Genomic DNA, 19,259 nt, shown 5'->3' on the forward strand with positions numbered 1-19,259 from the left:
GGGTATTCTAGAGGACTTTAGTATTTTAATGAAGACATTAAGTCATTACTCTAAGTCTGTATAACTTTTAAATAAATAATTCCTTTCCTTTTCACCAATCTCTGGCATTGAAAGACGTCTTTCCTCTGGTGGCAGGAAAGGTGAACCTAGTAGGTGGGGGCGACACCCAGAAAGAAAGGGGAGTCCTTTTGGTAATAGTATATCATTCACCTCCCCCTGGGTCTGTTCTGTAACACTTGTACTTCCTGTACTGAAATTTCTGAGTCATAATGTATTTGAAAACTATGTCCATGCAAAAACTAGCAAGTGAATATTTGGAACAGCTTTATCCATAATTCTTCAATAGGTAAATGGATAAACAAACTATGGTACATCCATGTAACTGAATAGTATTTGGCAATAAAAAGAAATGTGCTATCGAGCCACAAAAGACATGGAGAAATCTTAAATGTGTAATCGCTTAATGAAAGAAGCCAGTCTGAAAAGGCTATTTACGGCATGATTCCAACTACATGACCGTTTTGAAAATACAAAACTATACAGTCAGTACAAAAGATCAGCGGTTGCCAGGGATTCTAGGGAGAGGGGGTGAGGGATAAATAGGGTGCAGCACTGGTGATTTTTAGGACAGTGAAAATATTATGTACTGTATTATAATCATGGCTGTATGACAAGATATATTTGTTGAAACCCACAGAATTTTAAAGCATAAAACAATGAACCTTATTTTGTGCAAATGAAAAAAAAACCACTTAGGAGTTTGGGGTTCCAGGAAAAAAGTGTAGACTGACAAGAGGACCCAGATATATTAAAAATACATGAAAAAAATTCATTGAAGGGATGGGGAAAGTGATGACCTAAGCAACTTTGAAGTGAGCGGCGTCTCTAAGACCAAAAGCACTGTGCTCTAGCTGACAAAGCTGGCTCCCGTGCGAGAGTGGCTTCACCACTCTGATCCTGGTGTACACGTATAATGGGGCTGAACAATCACGTAAATGGGTGGAGGGTGGTAGAAGCCACGTTTCCAGTGTTGGACGGAGAGTTCACGTATATGAAGAGAGAGGGCTAGGTTAGCCCATGTGGTGATGGATTAGTTACAGGCGTTGGTAAGAAATTATGTTTCATTTATTGCAGATATAGGCAGTGCCATATAGAAATGTGTACAGAGATGCACAGACACGTTATAACACAGATACTCCCTTGCTTTGCCAGGGGAGAGGCATAAAATATGTCACCCCGGCGTAGTGAGCACACCTGTCACATGGACCTCAGTCTCTAATACCACCCTCCACATAATCCACGTCAAGGGGCATTACGTCAAAGGGCTATGGCAGCCCAGTGAAAGAGTTCTTAGTGGCCAAAGCTGGAACACTGGGAGTGGCAAAATCAAGTAGTGTTGCATTATAACTCAGAGCACAAAATAAAAAATATCCATGAGTCCATGCCAATATCAATAAATGATTGAATACATTAACAAAGGGGGGAGAAGAGATAAGTCTCCCATGCAGAAAAACTCCAAATACCTTATGTAGAAATTCCACACCTTAAGTACGGAAAGCAGAACTCCCTACTCCTTAAGTGTGGGCTGCACCGAGTAACTTCCTTCTAAAGAGGACAATACGGAAAAGTAGAGAGTAACTTTAGAGTGGACAATATAACAAATACTACTTCAGCCACGTGGTCAAGTTTCATATCAGCAGTGATCAATCGTTAATAGTACATACTCTGGATATGATGTGATGGCATTAGCACTTTACCATTGTGACCTTACTGCCTCAACCCACAACCCCAGTCAAATCATGAGAAAAACATGAGACAAAATTCACAGGTCCTGGACAGCTAGCTCAGTTGGTTAGTGTCATCCTCACACACCAAGGTTGTGGGTTCAATCCCCAGTCAGGGCACATACAAGAGGCAACCAATGAACACATGAACAACAGGGACAAATTGATATCTCTCTCTCTTCCTCACTCTCTCAATCTCTCTCATAAATGAATGAATGAATGAATGAATAAACAAACGAATAAACAAATAAATAAATAAAAATTATTCTGATTAGGATGGAATAGACTTCATAAAATTACCAGTGTGACCCATGATACAGAAAAAGATCATGAATTCTAGTATAACAAAGCCAAACACCTCAATAAAGCCACCACAGACTTTCACTGCATCTCAGCCTTATATTTTACAGTCTTCACCTCCCCAAGTACCTGATAATTTTGCTATAATTTTCATATTTGTAAGTTCCAATATTATTTTTAAAATCCAGAGTTTACATGTTTAACTAAGAGTTTCACACAAGGGAATCCCTGCCAATATCAAAAGGCAAAAATCTTAACAATCGACACCAGTGTCTGCTTACAACAAATGCACGGAAACGAGACTCAGCAGAAGAAAGCAAGCCTCGGAGAACAACAAACCCGGGAAACTAATTCTCAGTGACAGTCTCGTCTTTCATCTTGGGCCGAGCCTTGAACTCTCCCTTGTTTAATTATTAAATCAGGAGCTGCTCAGCAAGATCTGTCTAGGTTTGATGATTCTTAAATTCGGTCCTGCTGACAGACTCTGTCCCTTTTTCTCTATATTTACTATTATCTAATGACAAGGTCTGAATGCTAATTTTGAAATTCAACCTTCATTAAAAATAGAATGAAGTTTTTCTGACAGTGACCTCTTGGCTCCAAAGTATCACTTTTCTTTACAACCTAAATTCATAAAAATTTAAAATCCTGCTGTGAAAGATACTGCTCTCTTGATATTATTTAATTGATAGTATATAACAATGCAGTAAACATTTTAGGCAATCAATATGTTCCATAAATTTCAACTTTAAAATTACTTAACATATTTACTTCACATTTGTAAAAATTTAGGATGGTGAGATGACAAAAATGTATTTCAGATATAAATTTGGATTTTGTTCATGACTTTGAATACCATCATTATGTTGATTATCCAGAAAATAAATTCTTGATATATTGTCCCCACTGACCCTGACATTCAGCCTTCCCCGTCTGCTGACCTGTGTCATCACTCCCCAGTTCTCCCCTCTAGACGGACACCCAGGTCCAAGCCACCACCCCTCCTGCCCCTGCAGCTACAGCAGCCTCCTCACTGGTCTCCTTGCTCCCGCTCTTGGCCCCTACGGTTTGTTCTCCACGTAGAACCCGAGATACACATCACTGTGGACCCTGCTCCCCACTTTTTTACTTTTTCTGAGATATGCCTTCAGATTCCACAGGTTAAAACTTGAGAATATACTTGGACCCGCCAGGCACGGTTGGGTTGTGTGTTAAGTGAGGACTGGGTTCACGCCCAGGATACAAGACGCTACCATTCCTTAAAGTTGTATCATTATTAGGGACCAGACTGATGAACTGCACTTGCCTTGGACTTGAAGAGCCCTGGTTCGTGTGCCATTAAGTCTACCTGTCCAGGCTTTACGATGTGCTTTACGACGTCAGCTGGGCTCCCAAAAGGCTGAAGACATTCCCTCCGTCAGACCCACCTGCTGCCACCAGGTGCTCCGTGAGGGGGCTCCTCAGGGAACATCCATCTCTCCTGGTGTCTCTGCCGTGTGCTATGGGGGACTTCTTTCTGCGTCCTCACAGGAAGGGGACTTCTGGGGTGTACCCATGTGGTAACCATGTCTACTCCCTCGGTAAAGATGAGTCTACCCAGAAAATCTGTCTTAAAGTGGTCACACTACTCCTACCCCCCATTTGATTTCCTTTACACTAGCACTAAATACTTAAAAAAAAACTCAACTCTTCAGGCAAACAGAGTGAAACAGATAAACAAAAAGAAAGAAGAAATTATTGCTACACTGAAAGTCAAGGAGACGACAAGGAAGATTTCTAGAGGTTAGTGGGGGTTAAGCACAGGGGGGATCAAACATTGCAGAGTGAAATCCCACGGCTACTCCATAGACCGTCCACTGTCACCCAGAAGTCTGCATCAAGTCGGGCGGCAGAGCGACTTCTTCTATCCCTGCATCACACTTACTTGCTCACCGCACACATCCGCAAAGCCTGGGGACGTGGACAGTGAGAGGACCGTTTCCACACACGGTGAGGAAGGAGAAGACGACTCACCGTGGACTGGGTCTGTGCCACGTACTCCCCCTCCATTTTACTCAGACGCGCGTTGGTGTCCTCCAGCAGCTCTTGAATGTTCTCAGTGTGTCGCTTTTGAAGATCAAACTTTTCCTTCTCCATTTCGGCCACAGCATTGTGGAGCTATGCAGTGAAGGAAAAAACGGACTCTTTCATCACTGTTATAAAATACGCTATTTTGCAATTCAGAAAAAAATGTTTTCCTGTATTTCTCTATTTATTTACATGGTGTCCCAAATGATAAAAGATATAAAACTCATAAACATTCAAAGTAAAGATGTCATATAAAGAGCGTGATTTAGAAATTATTTTTTCTTTATTTTCCTAAATTGGCAATTTTAATGGATCAACAAATATGAAAGGGAATTATCTACCTCAGGTAGCAAGAGTAAATAAATCAGAGATAACACAATGTCTCAGCTAAACAATACTAGTACTAGCCTGAAATCACACAGAAATCTTTCTAATATTGTTATTGATTAGGAATATTATCTGTCTATATTTTCATATTACTTGCATGAAAATTTGCATAAAAGTAATGTTAAAAATTATTTCCCCTTCACCCTTCTTCCAACAGGAAACTATTCTTATCCATTCCATAATCTATATAAAAGTGGACATAAAGATGGCATTATAAATCAAATGGAGAAAGAATTCTTTAAGAACGTAAACTGTATGTCCTCATGTGCACAGGTCTTAGAGTATAATCCTAAAGATTATACCCTAAATATCTAAACAACTATGTAACTAAGGTAAAGAAAACAAGACTGAGAGGACAGCTTCCAAAGGGAACTGAAAATCTGTGCGCGCAGCCTTGTGCACATTCCTTCACTTACCTGAATGGGAGTGGGACTCTGAGTCTAGCTCCTATCCTGTGCATCCAGCCCCAGGCTCACTCCATAGGAGGGGAAGGCAGGAGGCCTATAGTCTAAAAGATATATCTGACTTCCCATTCATGAACAGGAGAGAGAGGACAAGGATACGAACCCAGCATACAGATTCGCATTTGACTAGGAAGATACTGAATGAACAGGGAAAACCCTGAGAGATGGAAAACCAGAGGCAGAATGCAGGCAATAATTATGCTAATTATTGGTAGGAGTACCAAGAACTTTTCTTCTAGTTTCTAGCTGAACAAGAAGAATGAGAATGGCTCAGTAATAGCCACGCAGAAGACCCTTAGGTTTCTCACGTTTAACGCATGCAGTTTGACCATTTGTAAGTGGTCCCCCGAATCCCTGCTATGTTATATTTGTATCTTTGCCAAAGCTACACATGGTTTGAGCTGGTGTTATGTCTAGCATTCAAAAGTTAGTCACTTAGTTGGCACAAGGATGTAGGCAAGCCCACAGCACCTAAATTTCTGTGCTGCTTCATAGCTGGTGACCAATAGGCACGGTAACTCTGACAAAGGGCTCCAAATAAGTCATTTACAATAGAATTCTGTGGTTACATTTATGTTGCAGTGGTTTCTTCCTGTTTATGGCCTCTCAAAGGTCCTAGGACACATGCCTACCAACTGTCAAAAATCTACTGTACTTAGTAGCCCCTTAATACCTAGAGGTTTCTCAGGTGTATCCCACAATCGCTTTATAAAGTGAATGTGCCTGTAGAAGTTGGAGGGGTGTCTCTAAGTCTTTAACACTAATCCAGGGCATTTACAGTTGAGACTACAAGGGTAAAAATAACACTATCAAAAACAAGTATGCTACAAGTTGGCTGATTCATTTAAGGATCAAACAGGTGTATCTGGTCTAACTGGAGATGACAGTACTTATTCATCCACCAAATTTTATGAATCTCTACCATGTACCAGGCACAGTGCATCCCTGAGAGCTTCCCCAAATCCAGCAATGGACCGGAGTCCAGGTCATATGGTCTGGGAGGCTTTCATGGGTGAATATTCCCCTGAGTGATAAACTGTTATAGCAGCAAACATTAGGCCTGCTCCAGAGTACAAATCTTGCTAGAGTTTATTAAACCACCAGGATGCCATCACGGCCCTGATAAGAAGGGGACCTATAAATTCTCGAGGAAGTTCCAGGGGTACGGGGACACAAAAGGCCTTCTCAGCACCTTACTCATTGGTCTTTAGCCTGGACATCTGACCATGTAGTTGCCTCATGCGAGAGGAGCCCAAGAGGAACTAGGAATCTGTCCATAGACAAGGAAAAGTATTATAAAAGCCCACAGGTTAATGGTGCAGCCACTTTGGAAAATAGTCTGGCAATTCCTTGAAATGTTAAATACAGAATAAACCACATAACCCAGAAATTCCACTAGGTATCTACCTGTGAAATAACAGCACTGATTCAGATATTGGTCTCTGCCCCGGGTTTCTGGTACAGTGCTCCCCAAATCCTTGGAATTTTCTAAGTGATAAGAGCACTAGGAGCATCTTTTGTTCTAATATTTGGTCTTTGACCCTGGTTCTTGACACACAGCTCCTCGGTCCCTTAGAATTTCCTAGGTGGTAGGAGTGCTTTTGTTCTAATGAGGTGCCTGTGGGTGGGCTCCTGGAGGGCTTCGGGATGGGGGCAACAGAGGGGTGATGATGGCACAACTTCGTAAAAATACTGAAAACTGCTGAACTATACCCTTTAAGAGGGTGAATTGTATGGTACCCGAATCATAACTCAACTTGTTTTAAACACAGATTGGGAAGAACATGGTACCCTGAAATAACGGGAGGGTTTTGTACAGCGGGTACAAACATCTAAGGAGGGGGTAGGATTGTGACAAAAGGTGAGGCTTGAAGGTCATCTGTCTCAATCATGTAGAGCCTTGGAAACCCTAAGGGCAGTTGGGAAGCACCACAGTGATTTAAACACAGAGGTCAGGCAAACCAGACTTGTGTTTTAGAAAGACCATCGATACGGTTGTGTCATGGGGCACGGACTGAAGAGGTGGGTACACAGTCCCGTGACAGCCAATCTAGGCAACAGCCAATGGAAGAGCAATTAGGGAAGGGACAATGGTGAATAAAATTGAAAACAAGTGGAATGAACAGAACTTGGCAAATGATTACATGTGAGAGGTGAGGCAAAAAGAGGCGTGAGCAGCTGGTTAGAGAGCAGTACCGTAGGGGAGAGGGAAATAGGGAAAACCCTAGGAGGAGATGATTTCAGCAACAAAGGAAGACAGAGTTTGGGAAGAATGCTGGAACTTAGATCCAGGAGAGATCTTAAATAGGTAGGAGGGCAACTGAGATTTAAAGTGAGAGACAGAAGATGGGAATTTCTGTTAAAGAATGAATAAATACACACATATATCACATCACCTTGTCCATGTAGATATGTAATAACTTTTGAAGGAATGATTGCATAAATCATAAAATAAATCTATCTGCTAATTAATTTTGCTACTGATCCTGCTTGCCCCAGGTTTTCATCTCTGCACAGACTGACATGCAATTGTACTTCACAAAAAAGACCTCCAACCACGTGTGCATGTTCTCACACCTACTAATGTTTGTGTAACTGTAAGATTTACTAATCTAGCTGAAAGAATAAAATGCACCCTGCTATACAGTAGAAGGCAGAAGACTTTTCAAATACCTGACAACTTAACCTGGGAAGTAAGGCACTAGGGAACGGGGCCTGCTGTGTACACGAGTACCTGCAGCAAGCACAAACATATGCCAAATTTATAGAAAATATAAAGCAAACGTGAGAAATTAACAAACCAAAGCTACAGCAGAGCTAACTCCACCCATTTTAACACTATGGCAGACCAGCAAGTGTGCTTGGGGAGGCACTTGTTTCTTTCAGTAAAACTTTTTGAACCCAGACTAATTCATAGAATACCAGTATGAGTCCATTCAAGATCCATATAATAGAATACCTCAAAAGAAAAAACATTTAATTTCTTTGGAGTATATTTGAAACTAGTAGCAAAGGGCTCCTAAGGGAAAGTACAATATGACTAATAAGACTAGATATGACTCTTGGCCCTGCTAACTTATATAGAAAACATTTTTCTTAATTAAATGAAATGCTCTTTCAAGAATAACACAACCACTACTGATTCTGTTTACATCAAAAACAAGTTTATACTATAATTGCTATGTTATCTGAAATTTCAGGAGAGAAATGATTCAATGGCATAAATCCAAAATTTTAAAAGTTCAATTTCCAAAAATTATCCTACTGCTCTTTCTGTACTAATTTTGCCTAAAATCCATTGACTATGACAAACATATTCAGAACTTTAATTAAATTTAAGATTTAGTCAAAAGTAAGTTTTCCTAATGAAAACTATTTTGTAAACCATTAGACTTCTAGAATAAAATATGCCAAAACATAAATAGTAGCTACTTCTAGTCTAAAATTTTAAGCTGCTTTATTTTCTTCGCTCATACCATTATTTTTATAATTAAATGTTACTTTGAAGCATCAACCTTTATATTTTCAATAACTTCTTTTATGTAGCTTACCTTTTTTTCCCAATCATTATTCAGAAACTCCGTGCTTTGCTCGCATATCTTTTTCAGCTCTGCAATCTGGTTTTCTTTAGTCTCTCTGATAACTTGACAATCACGTATAAGGATCTGAACTGTCAAAAATGGTAAAAACATAGTTAAACCAATTCTAGCTACCACGTGAGAGTTCGATGATGAAGCATGGATGTAGTGCACCACTAAGATAATTCTACTTTTCACAAAGTCTTCTCAATTCTGTCTTATAAATACCTTATTCCTTCCTCTCTTTTCCCCACTCCCACCACCACCATCTCGGTTGAATCCCTCATCACTCACTCCCTAGACAATTTCAACAGTGCACCGGCCTCGGTATCATTCCCCTCCATGGACCCTCTGTTGCTTTTAAAAAGACCTTTCTGCAGTGCAAATCCAGTAATGTTACTCCCGGACTTTAAAAAATTCTACAATTCCCCTCACCTAAAAGGTAAAAGCCAAAACCTCATACCTTACTGCCTAAATACGGTCATTTATCTACCTGGAATGAGTGACCTTCCCTCCCTTGTTGAAAACTCCTACTCACTAGTCTCAATTCTCGTACCATCTTCTTTGTGAAAATTCACCAACCAGAGTCCACATCTTGAAGGGGCAGAAAGAAACTTCTCTGTACACCCAAGAAACCTCACACATTTCCCCATTAAACCACTTATTACATTATGTATTACAATGGTTTGCTTGCCTATTTCCCGAGGAGAAAGATATTTCAGCGTTTCATCTGCAGAGCCTAACAGCGCCACGCACGGTAAATGCTCACAAAGAGGTGCTGCATAAAGGAACCCACCGTGTCACTCCACTTGAAGTGGCTCCTAGCCGCTTTAAAGTCATTGCCAAGGTTTATGTTACTAAAGCAAAATATTCTTTAAATTATATAAAGTATGTCCCTTATAAATCACTTTTTAATATTTCTTTTAAATAAAATCTTTTAAAAGTGATTTAAACTGTCAGTGATTTAAGCAAAAATTTGTTTAATATGTTCGTGTAAAATAAGTTCAGCTGTATGTTTGCTTAAATGTGGTATTTTCTTAGGTCACTGAATATGTTCTTACTCACTTTAAGATAGCAAAATTTAATTCTGTAATATATGCGGTGACGGATGTAACTGGATTTACTGTGGTGATCATTTCACAACATATACAAGTCTAGGGTATGATCATTGTCTTGTACATCTGAAACCAATAACATATGTCAACTATTCCTCAAAAATAAAAAAAAGTTCATAAACATTTACATAGAAATGTCTTTCACTCTTACATCTCAACTTCATAACAACTAAGGGCAGAAAGAAGAGTCCGAGTGATCCTAATATACATACTTATTATATATATATAACATTTATATATGTTATAGCATATATAACATTTTGTTTCACAATTTAAACCTTTGACATATTTAAGTTGCCTGGTTTAAATATGGGTAAGAAAGAAAAACCTAGAAATAGGTTATGAAATTTTTGTAGCCATTTATATTTGGAGAAAGATCCTGAACAAATTTCTAACCAACATTTAAGGCTGGGAATAAACCTAAAAATACCTATTTCATTAGGTAACTATATGTAATTGCCACCCTAAATTTCAAGGGCATTACCATTCTCTCAAACACACTCAGGCTTGGTGACTGGAGACAGAGCCAGTAAGCTCCACATGGAAACCCCTAAATGAAACCTTGTCTCCCCTTCCTTCTTACTCATCACCTATATTATCATTCACCAAATCCTTCAAAATCTCTTCTTGGGTTCCATTCTCAGTACTCCCACTTCCATCATTCAGACATCCTGGGCCCTTATCATCATACAAGCAAAATTACAGGAAAATGGGAGCACAAACTCTCTGAGTTGGACGGAACTGCACGCATTATTTACTCCACCCTCACCATGACAATGAGTAAGCCCAGGCCCAGAGACTTCCCGATGCCATACAGCAGACACTGAAGAGCAGGCCTGGGGTTGGAGCCCGTTTTCCAGTAAGTGGGATGCTCTCTCGCTCTCACTCTATTCCACCTCTGACTATTGGAACAGACTGGGAGTCAGCCTCACCATGGTGGCATACTCACCATTCTGGGGTGAAACTTGAGGTCCTAAAACCCACCTCTCAAAAATCTTCTCTGCCTCCCCAGAATCTACAGGATAAACTTAAAACTTCTAAATCTGAAATTCAAGGTCATGCTTAAGTTGTGTCAAATCACTTGTCTTATCTTTTTCAATCTATCTCTAATGTATAGGACATCCACTCCAGCTGAATGGTTTTACAGCATCCTTCCCAAAACTTACCAGTATCAGCATTTCTACTACAGCATCTGAAATTTGTAAAGTTCTTTTCTCCAAAAATGTTTTCAACAGTCTCCCTCCTGGCTGCCTGTTGCATTTAGATGTTTTGACCTATCATCATAGTCAATTTAACATTTGATCCCATGCTTTCTTTCATTTTGTAATGAAAGTATAAGTGGGAATACTTTTTAAATGTTCTGTCAGTCAAAATACTAGCATATACTATCAGGCATAAGTAGGTTCTTAATGTAATGAATTTTATTAGGCCACAAGGAATAATTTCCCTAGATTTCTTTGTGAAAACCAGTAAATTCTAATTCTATGACTGACCTATGGCAGCCCAATAAGGACGCAGAGAGTTAAGAAGAGAAACTAACAGTGACAGACTCTTCCAGTTCCTTAACCAAACCGACCACCACTGCGCGCACACACACACACACACACACACACCCTCAGTGTCTCCCCATACATGTGGAAGCTCACATAAACACACCCACTGATGGAAACCTACATAAACATTGCCATCGCATACTATGAAAGGTCAGAAATAAAATTTCACTTTATATAACACTAAAATAAAATGACAATATTATTACAAGATTTATGTAATAATACAACATCACCTTTCTTTTCAAGTTTTGTAATAGTCTCCTCCATTTCATTTTGTTTCTTTTTGTATAAAGTTTTCAATTCTTCTATTTCGCTATTCTTTCTTTCTAAAATCTGCAAATGAATTGAAAATGCTTTAGTATGCTATGCTGTTTGACATACAGGACACATAATTCTTTAAATGAGCTCAATATTTTTTGTAAGCCTATCTCAGCTAATCCCATAAAAGATATAAAAATTATATTTTCTGCATTGAGAAAATAGTAAATATGTTAGAATAAATGATTACTGAGATATGCTATCTGCTTTGAATTTCCATGTATCAATCTTTAAGGAGACTATAAATAATAAATTAGGTGATTCTCTAACATATAACTCAGAGATAAAACTGACATAAAGTAGCAGGGAGAAGCCATCAGAACTTGACACATTGGGATAGTACAATTCACCTCCCCACCACATTGGAATAGAACATCTTCAGATGCGCATATCTCTGAATCTTCCCACTAGTGTCCTATCATTTTCATGCACAATAACAAGAATTCTCAGATACATGGGAAGATGAGAGGTAATAAGCTTCTTTTATATCTAGCTCTGCTATTGTGAATCAGAAAAATCATCTCAAAATGTGTCAAAATTGCATGAATATTTTACATCATGAATTTATATAGTGTCAGAAGTTTTAAAATTAATCATTTAAAGGACCCATGGACAAAGCCAAAGGGGGGTAGGATTGAGGGTGGGAAATGGGGGTGGGTGGGGTGGGGGAGAGTGGTAGGGGGAAAATGGAGACAACTGTACTTGAACAACAATAAAAAAATTAATCATGATTGTTATATACAGGGGTGAGCGAAAGTAGGTTTTCAGTTGTGAGTGACATTCTTTTGATTTAATACATCTATTGTAATAATCATAAGTTGCCTTCTTCCATCTGAACAACTGCAAACTCACTTTTGACAACCCCTGCGCTTCTAAAAACATATACACTCACAAAAAACAACACAGAAATAACCAAAATGCAGGAAAGTTAGCAATCAGGAAAAAATGTGTGCTAACCAAGTGGGGGGGAAAACTGAGGCAGGAGTATAAATATCCACTTTTCTTATGGTTGGGGTATATTTCCTATACACCCAAAGTCAGCTAAGTAGAAAAGGGGTATTCACCAATGTCTAACCAATTCTTTCTCAGTGATTTTATTACCAGCATTTTACTTTACCTTTCATTGTGCTAGTCCCACCTGTAAGAATGGTTGGTAAATAAGAAAGGAGCTAGTTGATCCTAACATCCACAAAGAAGCTTAGAAGGAAAAGAATGTAGGCAAACAGGGAAAACACCCTGAATTTTGTTCCTCCCCAACTCCTGACACTTAGGAAATGCCATACAAGCAACACACTGAGGAATATACTTCCCACATATGGTATAAGGTCAACGACTGTATTTGTATTTTACCGAGCATTTCAAACTAGCTGCATTGCTTTCTTTTTTTCACACAGCATTTATTTAAAAAGAAAAATTCCAGGAAAGGATTTTATCATTAAAAGCTTCTCTTAGAATAGATCTTTGTAACAGACACACCAAGAAACCTATTTCAAGCTCTATTACCATCATTTTTCCAAATATATTTGATATTCCTTTAATTTATACATCAATAGATTCTATTTCATTTTAACAGTAATTATATTACTGAATCTCTAATATATTTATGATAGAGAACTGTTTTATCTAACCAATTTAAACTAAGGTAAAAATTCCATTAAGACAAGAAAGTAATATTCATCTTTAAAGTTTGAATGGGAAAGAGGAAAAGAGGGAAAAAAAGGATTAAGTATTTTTTCTCTCTAATTTTCAATCAGTGGTTTCCTTCTTGTTGCTTTGAAAGATGAGCCAAATATTCACCTGACTAAATATTAATATGCGTACATTTTAGCTTTGAAGAAAGCTCAGATATGTGATGCTGTGGCCTCCACACCCTACCTCCATTTCTGTCACTTAGTTTTGTGAAGCAGAATCATAAGTGTGCCTTTCTGTAAGAGTAAATGACAAGTTTCTATTTGGAGACATATATCACCACTTTTTTTAATCATTACTAAAATATAGTTTCAATTCAAACTCCATGTAGGATAACCATAAATTGACGACTTTCAGTTGTGCCCGAAAGAAGGAAAGTTAATTCCATTCAAAAGCAGACTGAAACACTGGGAGGCATAAGCACCGACGAGGTGATGAACAGAGGGGGCCTGCGCTGTCGGTGCCAGTACGCGGTACACGCCAAACAGGACGGAGGCCGTGAGTTCTTTTCAAACTAAAAGGGGAATTTTAATTGCCGGAAAATGGGAAAAAATATGAGGCCAAACAAGCTTTAGTATTTATAGATGAACTAAAAGGTAAGGTAAACTGTAAGATTTTACATAAACACATGTTTAGCAAATAAAGTTTAAAGATCAACTTTTGCTGCAATATTTGACAAATTACACTTATGACAGACTATCATAAGTATGTAAATAAGTGGATGAACAAATGGATGGATGGATGGATGGATGGGTAGATGGATGGAAGGATGGATGGGTGGATGGATGGGTAGATGGATGGATGGATTGACAGATGAACGGATGGACAGACAGGTTGACAAGTGGAAAGATGGATGGGTGGGTAGACGGATGGATAGATAAGTGATCACAAGACCTTGAGTATTTCAAACACTCAATATTAATAAAAGATTACACGGTACACACCCTACCTTCTGAACATCAGCATCGTGTTTCTGTTGAAGTTTAAGCTTCTCCTCATGACATTTAGCTTCTATCATTTTGGTTTTCATGTCCAACTTTAAGGAAAAGATTTTAAAGGTATTAATTTTTTTCCTCTAGCAAAAATACACAATCAAATTAAAATAATTCCCAATATGAAAGAGAGTATCATTTTCCATTTTCACCCTATAGCCAAAGGTCTAGAAATCACACATATATACCAATATGTTGGTTACATTCTTTAATTTCTTATAAGCTAACTAAAAATCTTGCAAACAAGTTTCACTTGATAGGTAAAACTAACACTAATAAATACGGATTCATCAATTTCGCTCACCCCACTCCCCCAAAAAAGTCATTTTAAAGTGTTATTTTGCTAAATCCATTATTTTGCCATTTATTATTTTCTATTGGAAGAAGTCTCTATTCAATCTTTTTACTATTTGCTTTTCTTAGATCTATGTGCTCCTTGAAAAATACCTTTTACTATGTGATGGTTTGAGAATGAATGTTCCTAAATGTGGCAGATTACTGATAAATGCACACCTCCCTCCTGGAATGCAGACCCTGGCTCCCTCCAGGCGGGGGCTTTATCTCCTCTCAAGCACTCATTAACTCCTATCCTCCTCACACCAGTGCCTAATCCACCAGTGTCTGGGGGAAAGTAAGCAAAAATATCGCCACTACTTGTTGATAATAGTAAGTGTATCTTAGAATTAAAAGAACAGTAGTGACAGGTTTTAAGAACAACATGAAATTGGTTACCTCAAATATAAAGTATCTGACCGCCTGATTCCTTACTACTTAAAAGAATAAGTACATTGGAATCTGACAGACCTCATTTCTAACTCAGTTCTAATCCCACTAGGTATTAACTGCTGTGATTTTGGGCAAGTCACCATTGTGAGATTCTATTTTCTCTTCTGCTAATTAAGGATAATTATCCTTGCGAATTGTAAAACATATTTAATGATAACATTTAAGTAACTATACTCAGGTACAATGTTTGACACAAAGTAGGTATGCAAAAAATGTTACTCTACAACCTTCTGACAAATTTTATTTTAAAATATTAGAAATGTACTATCAAAACATTTTCTTGAAAAATTTTAAAATATACTTTATATTTTTTAATTACTGTTTCAAATAAACGATGAATTTGAACTCAAGGTAAACATGTATCAAATGAACACACCAAAATGAAATTTTAAAATTTTACACATAAAAATTAACAAAACACAGATTCATGATTCCCCCCCTGTGGTCATTGTTTACTATAGTCCTAGCAAATGTACTTTTTTCATTTCATTGTACCAGTATTTTACAAATTAATTTTTAAATCAGTCCATACCATTTGTGGAAAACATTGGTTAGAGAATTTCTCAATTTTTTCACAATTGTTATTTTTAAATGTTATTGTATTTATTTGCATTACCACATACCCCTCGTCCCCCCACAACCACCACACTGCAGTCCATGTCCAGGAGTCCTTTTTCCTTTTTGCTCTTCCCTCTGCCCCCTAAACCCCTCCCCCTTAGCTGTCTGTCATCCTGCTCTCCATCTAGGAGTCTCGTGATTTTTAAATGAGTGGTGGAGAGGGGGGCAGACATCCATTTAATATTCAAAAGGAAAAAATTTGAATGTTTCCATTCTCTTCTAAATTACATGATGTTTCCTCTTCATTTCAGAAGGAAGCTGGCTGGGCGACCCAAGTCCATGTGAAGATCTGTTACAGGAGCATCTGGGAGAGGGCTTAAAGGAATCAAATGTAAAAAGTAATAGGACAAAACTGGAAAGATATAGGAGCATTTATCACCACATCTTTCCATAATACCTTCAGAAGAATCTGTCACAACCTCAGCCTCCCAGGGTCAGCCCTAATTACCATGGAAACGTGGGCTAGAGCCCAACCCACCACCTCCCGCCGGCTGCACCTCAGTCATGGTAGACCGGACTAGGGATGAACACTCGACACATACTTAAGTAATTCTTAGCTAAAGAGTAATCATTCAGAACCTCCGAAGAGGCTGAATGAGGATAGCAAGCTAGCTATTTTGGGGAACGAATCCAAGCTCTAAAGCAGAGGTGTCCAACCTTTTGGCGTCTCTGGGCCACACTGGAAGAAGAGTTGTCTTGGGCCACAGGTTAAACACACAAACACAAAAACTGATGAGCAAAAAACAGGTCCATGCATAATTTTCATGATATCCGTCACCACAGATAAGCAAAAAAGTCCTCACATAATAACCCTAATTATGTAGCAGTCCTTTCGATAATCTTTTAAAATTGTCAAGTAGGTCCCAAGTTTGTGATCACTAATATAGAAAATGTACATATCTAAGTAATAAAACTTGGTATAAAACTAAGTAATGCTCTAAGTAAATGTACGATTTTGTGTTGGGCCACATTCATAGCCATCCTGGGCTGCGTGAGGCCTGCGGGCCATGGGTTGGACACCCCTGCAAAGGATCAGCAACAAAGAGAAAGCATGTGTAAATTGTGTTTAACATTTGATACTGAATTTAGCAGAAAACAAAATATAGCATAATAAACACTAATGAGTTTGTAAGGGGAAAAATGTACTAAAGTTATTTGGATGGGTATCACCTACACATTTTAAAATACCAAGAAACTCCATTTAATCTTATTTACAAAGCTTTAATATTGATCAACTACCTCAATCATATCAAAAGAAATAAAATGTACAAAAAAGGAGCAAGTTATTTTGATGTGGAAAATAACTACAAACTTAGTTTTGGACACGGTATAAAATGCAGCCATTGTTCTCTCTGAACTTTTTGTTTGCCCGTATTTACTGTAACCACATAGCAATTAAACTGTAAGGTCAACCACTCCACCCAAAGGAAAAAGGACTCATGGGCACCGACAACAGTGTGGTGACTGCTGGCGGGGAGGGAGGTATAAGAGGACTAACAGGTAATGTAAAAAGAAATACAATAAAGATTACATTTTAAAAATAAAATAAAATTGAATTAAAAAATAAATTGTAAGGTCAAAACTATTAGAGCCACCAGCTGCCTGTGCCATGTGGCGATTTCAGCAGCACAACTGAGCAATGTACTTGCTGAGCCACACCCCCTTTTTACATCGGAACCATCATCACAGGAAACTGAAGGAGGAATGGTTCATAGAATAAAAATCACTTTACTCACTCAGATACCTAATTGTTCAATCATCTTTTTAAAGAATTCTGTTAGTTACTAGTCAAAGGAAATTATTATATATTAGTAATTAAGATTCTTCCTGATTAGTATCTCCAGTGTATCCTATTCTCAAAAAGTTAACTTGTAATATTTCATAGTGTCAATTGTTATTCATCGTGTTTATTTATAAACACAACACCAAAAAACAAGGTATCTCTCTCTTACTTTACCCCTGGGGCTTAGAGATGTATGGAATTTTCTAAACAATAATTTCTAATCTCCTAGAATTCATGTCATTAAGGGAAGAAGTGATATTTACCATACACAGTGCATGCGGGTATCTTTTTTCTAATTTTTAAGTTTTGTCATATTATATACAATTTATATGAAATGTAAGTATGATTAGATTATGCAGAATTTTTACTTTTCTGCTTGACTTCTCTGAACTTGTTGGTGTTCATTCCCTTTTCCTTTCCATCTCTCCCTCTCCTCCCCATTTCTCCCCACGTCAACCCCTGCATGGCATATCCATAACAACCCAGTACACTTTTATGTCTTCTGCTGTGCTCTCGGAACCACACACCAATGCGAGCGAGAATGCATACAGCAGTACAGGGGGTTTGTGGCACACCGAAGGTGTCCCCAGATATCTACTTCCTTCTTCTTTCTTTGGGGCCCAATGACCACCCCCAATGTGGGCAGCACACGTGGCTGTATCACTCGAGGCTGCATGACCATATGACTAGGTATGGACAAGGGGAGGATAGGATAGAAGTGATTCAGGCAACTGTGACTGGACATTTTTAAAAATAAAATGGCTTTCTCTCCATGTGTCTGTCTTTCTGAAGGATAGCACTTAAACATAAGGTACTGGAGAGCAACCAACACCTCAGACCTGCAGACTGAAGCAGTATGCTGAGGATGGTAGAACTTCCCCACTAGCCTGGGTCCCCAGTGACATCACCGAGCACTCCCTGCACACCCTGGATTGTTACATGAGAGCTAATTCTCTTCTTCAAACCGCTATAACCTTAGCAATTCATAATTTTTTCATTATGAATGTTTCACATGCAAAAAACGTATTTCTGCATCTTGCTTTTCTCTCTAAACACTACCTCATGGAACTCTCTCAAAAAATACCTGATACAATTTTATTCATTCTTTTTGATTGCTTTAAATTATTTCTTAATGAGGAGAAACAAAATTTGTTCAATCGTTCTTCTTAATGAATATTCACTTTATTTTCAGTGCTTTTCCACTACAAAAAAAAAAGCCACAAAAATATTGTCATGCATACATTTACACACTAGGCTCTGATTTCTACAGGATGAATTCTCAGAAGACGCCCAGACGGGTCAGTGCTGGCTACACCTATTAGAGGTAGGTTCACATGTCTACCAGAAGAGCAGAAATCTCATTACTACTGTACTCTGCATTTCCCTGAACACTACTGTGTCTCAGCTCCTTCTCAGATGTCTCTGGGCCATATGAATGTGTCTGTCTGTTTGTTTTTGTGAAATGCCCTTTCACAACTCGATCAATGCCTTGTCTGCCAATCAGTAAGATGTCCTGGTAATGCACACATTAACACACAGTCTGTCCCCAGTATTTCCCCCAATCTATTATTTTTCTATTGATCTTGTGTATTATATATTTTACCACACAAAATCTTTTGTTGCTCTTACTGAAATATTTCTATCATTTTCTTTATAGTTTCTGGATTTGGACAGCTTTGAGGGTTAGAAATGTCTTCCAATTACTAGATTTTTTTGCAAGATTGTGTTGTTTTGAAACTTTTTGATTGGGCATTTGTACATTAAGTTTTTAGTACATCCGGAATTCATGTTTGTTTTTGCTTTTATAGGATGAAGACCAAGTTTT

General features: G+C 38.3%; 1 protein-coding gene across 8 annotated transcripts in view; it reads right to left on the reverse strand.

The window, feature by feature from the left end:
• Window positions 1-19,259, reverse strand: part of CEP112 (centrosomal protein 112) — a 370,586-nt gene that overhangs the window by 298,299 nt on the left and 53,028 nt on the right. For all 8 annotated transcript variants that reach the window (XR_006653046.2, XM_045182487.3, XM_045182485.3 and 5 more), the window contains 4 exons: window positions 14,205-14,291; window positions 11,482-11,581; window positions 8,554-8,672; window positions 4,098-4,241 (listed from right to left, as the gene is read on the reverse strand). Coding sequence is in view for 7 of the 8 variants with exons in the window: in XM_045182487.3 (XP_045038422.2) it covers window positions 4,098-4,241; window positions 8,554-8,672; window positions 11,482-11,581; window positions 14,205-14,291 (450 nt within the window). In the remaining variant the exon portion in view is untranslated. The remainder of the gene's footprint in view (window positions 1-4,097; window positions 4,242-8,553; window positions 8,673-11,481; window positions 11,582-14,204; window positions 14,292-19,259) is intronic.

This window comes from Desmodus rotundus, chromosome 9 (genome assembly GCF_022682495.2).
Source record: "Desmodus rotundus isolate HL8 chromosome 9, HLdesRot8A.1, whole genome shotgun sequence".
Lineage (NCBI taxonomy): Eukaryota > Metazoa > Chordata > Mammalia > Chiroptera > Phyllostomidae > Desmodus > Desmodus rotundus.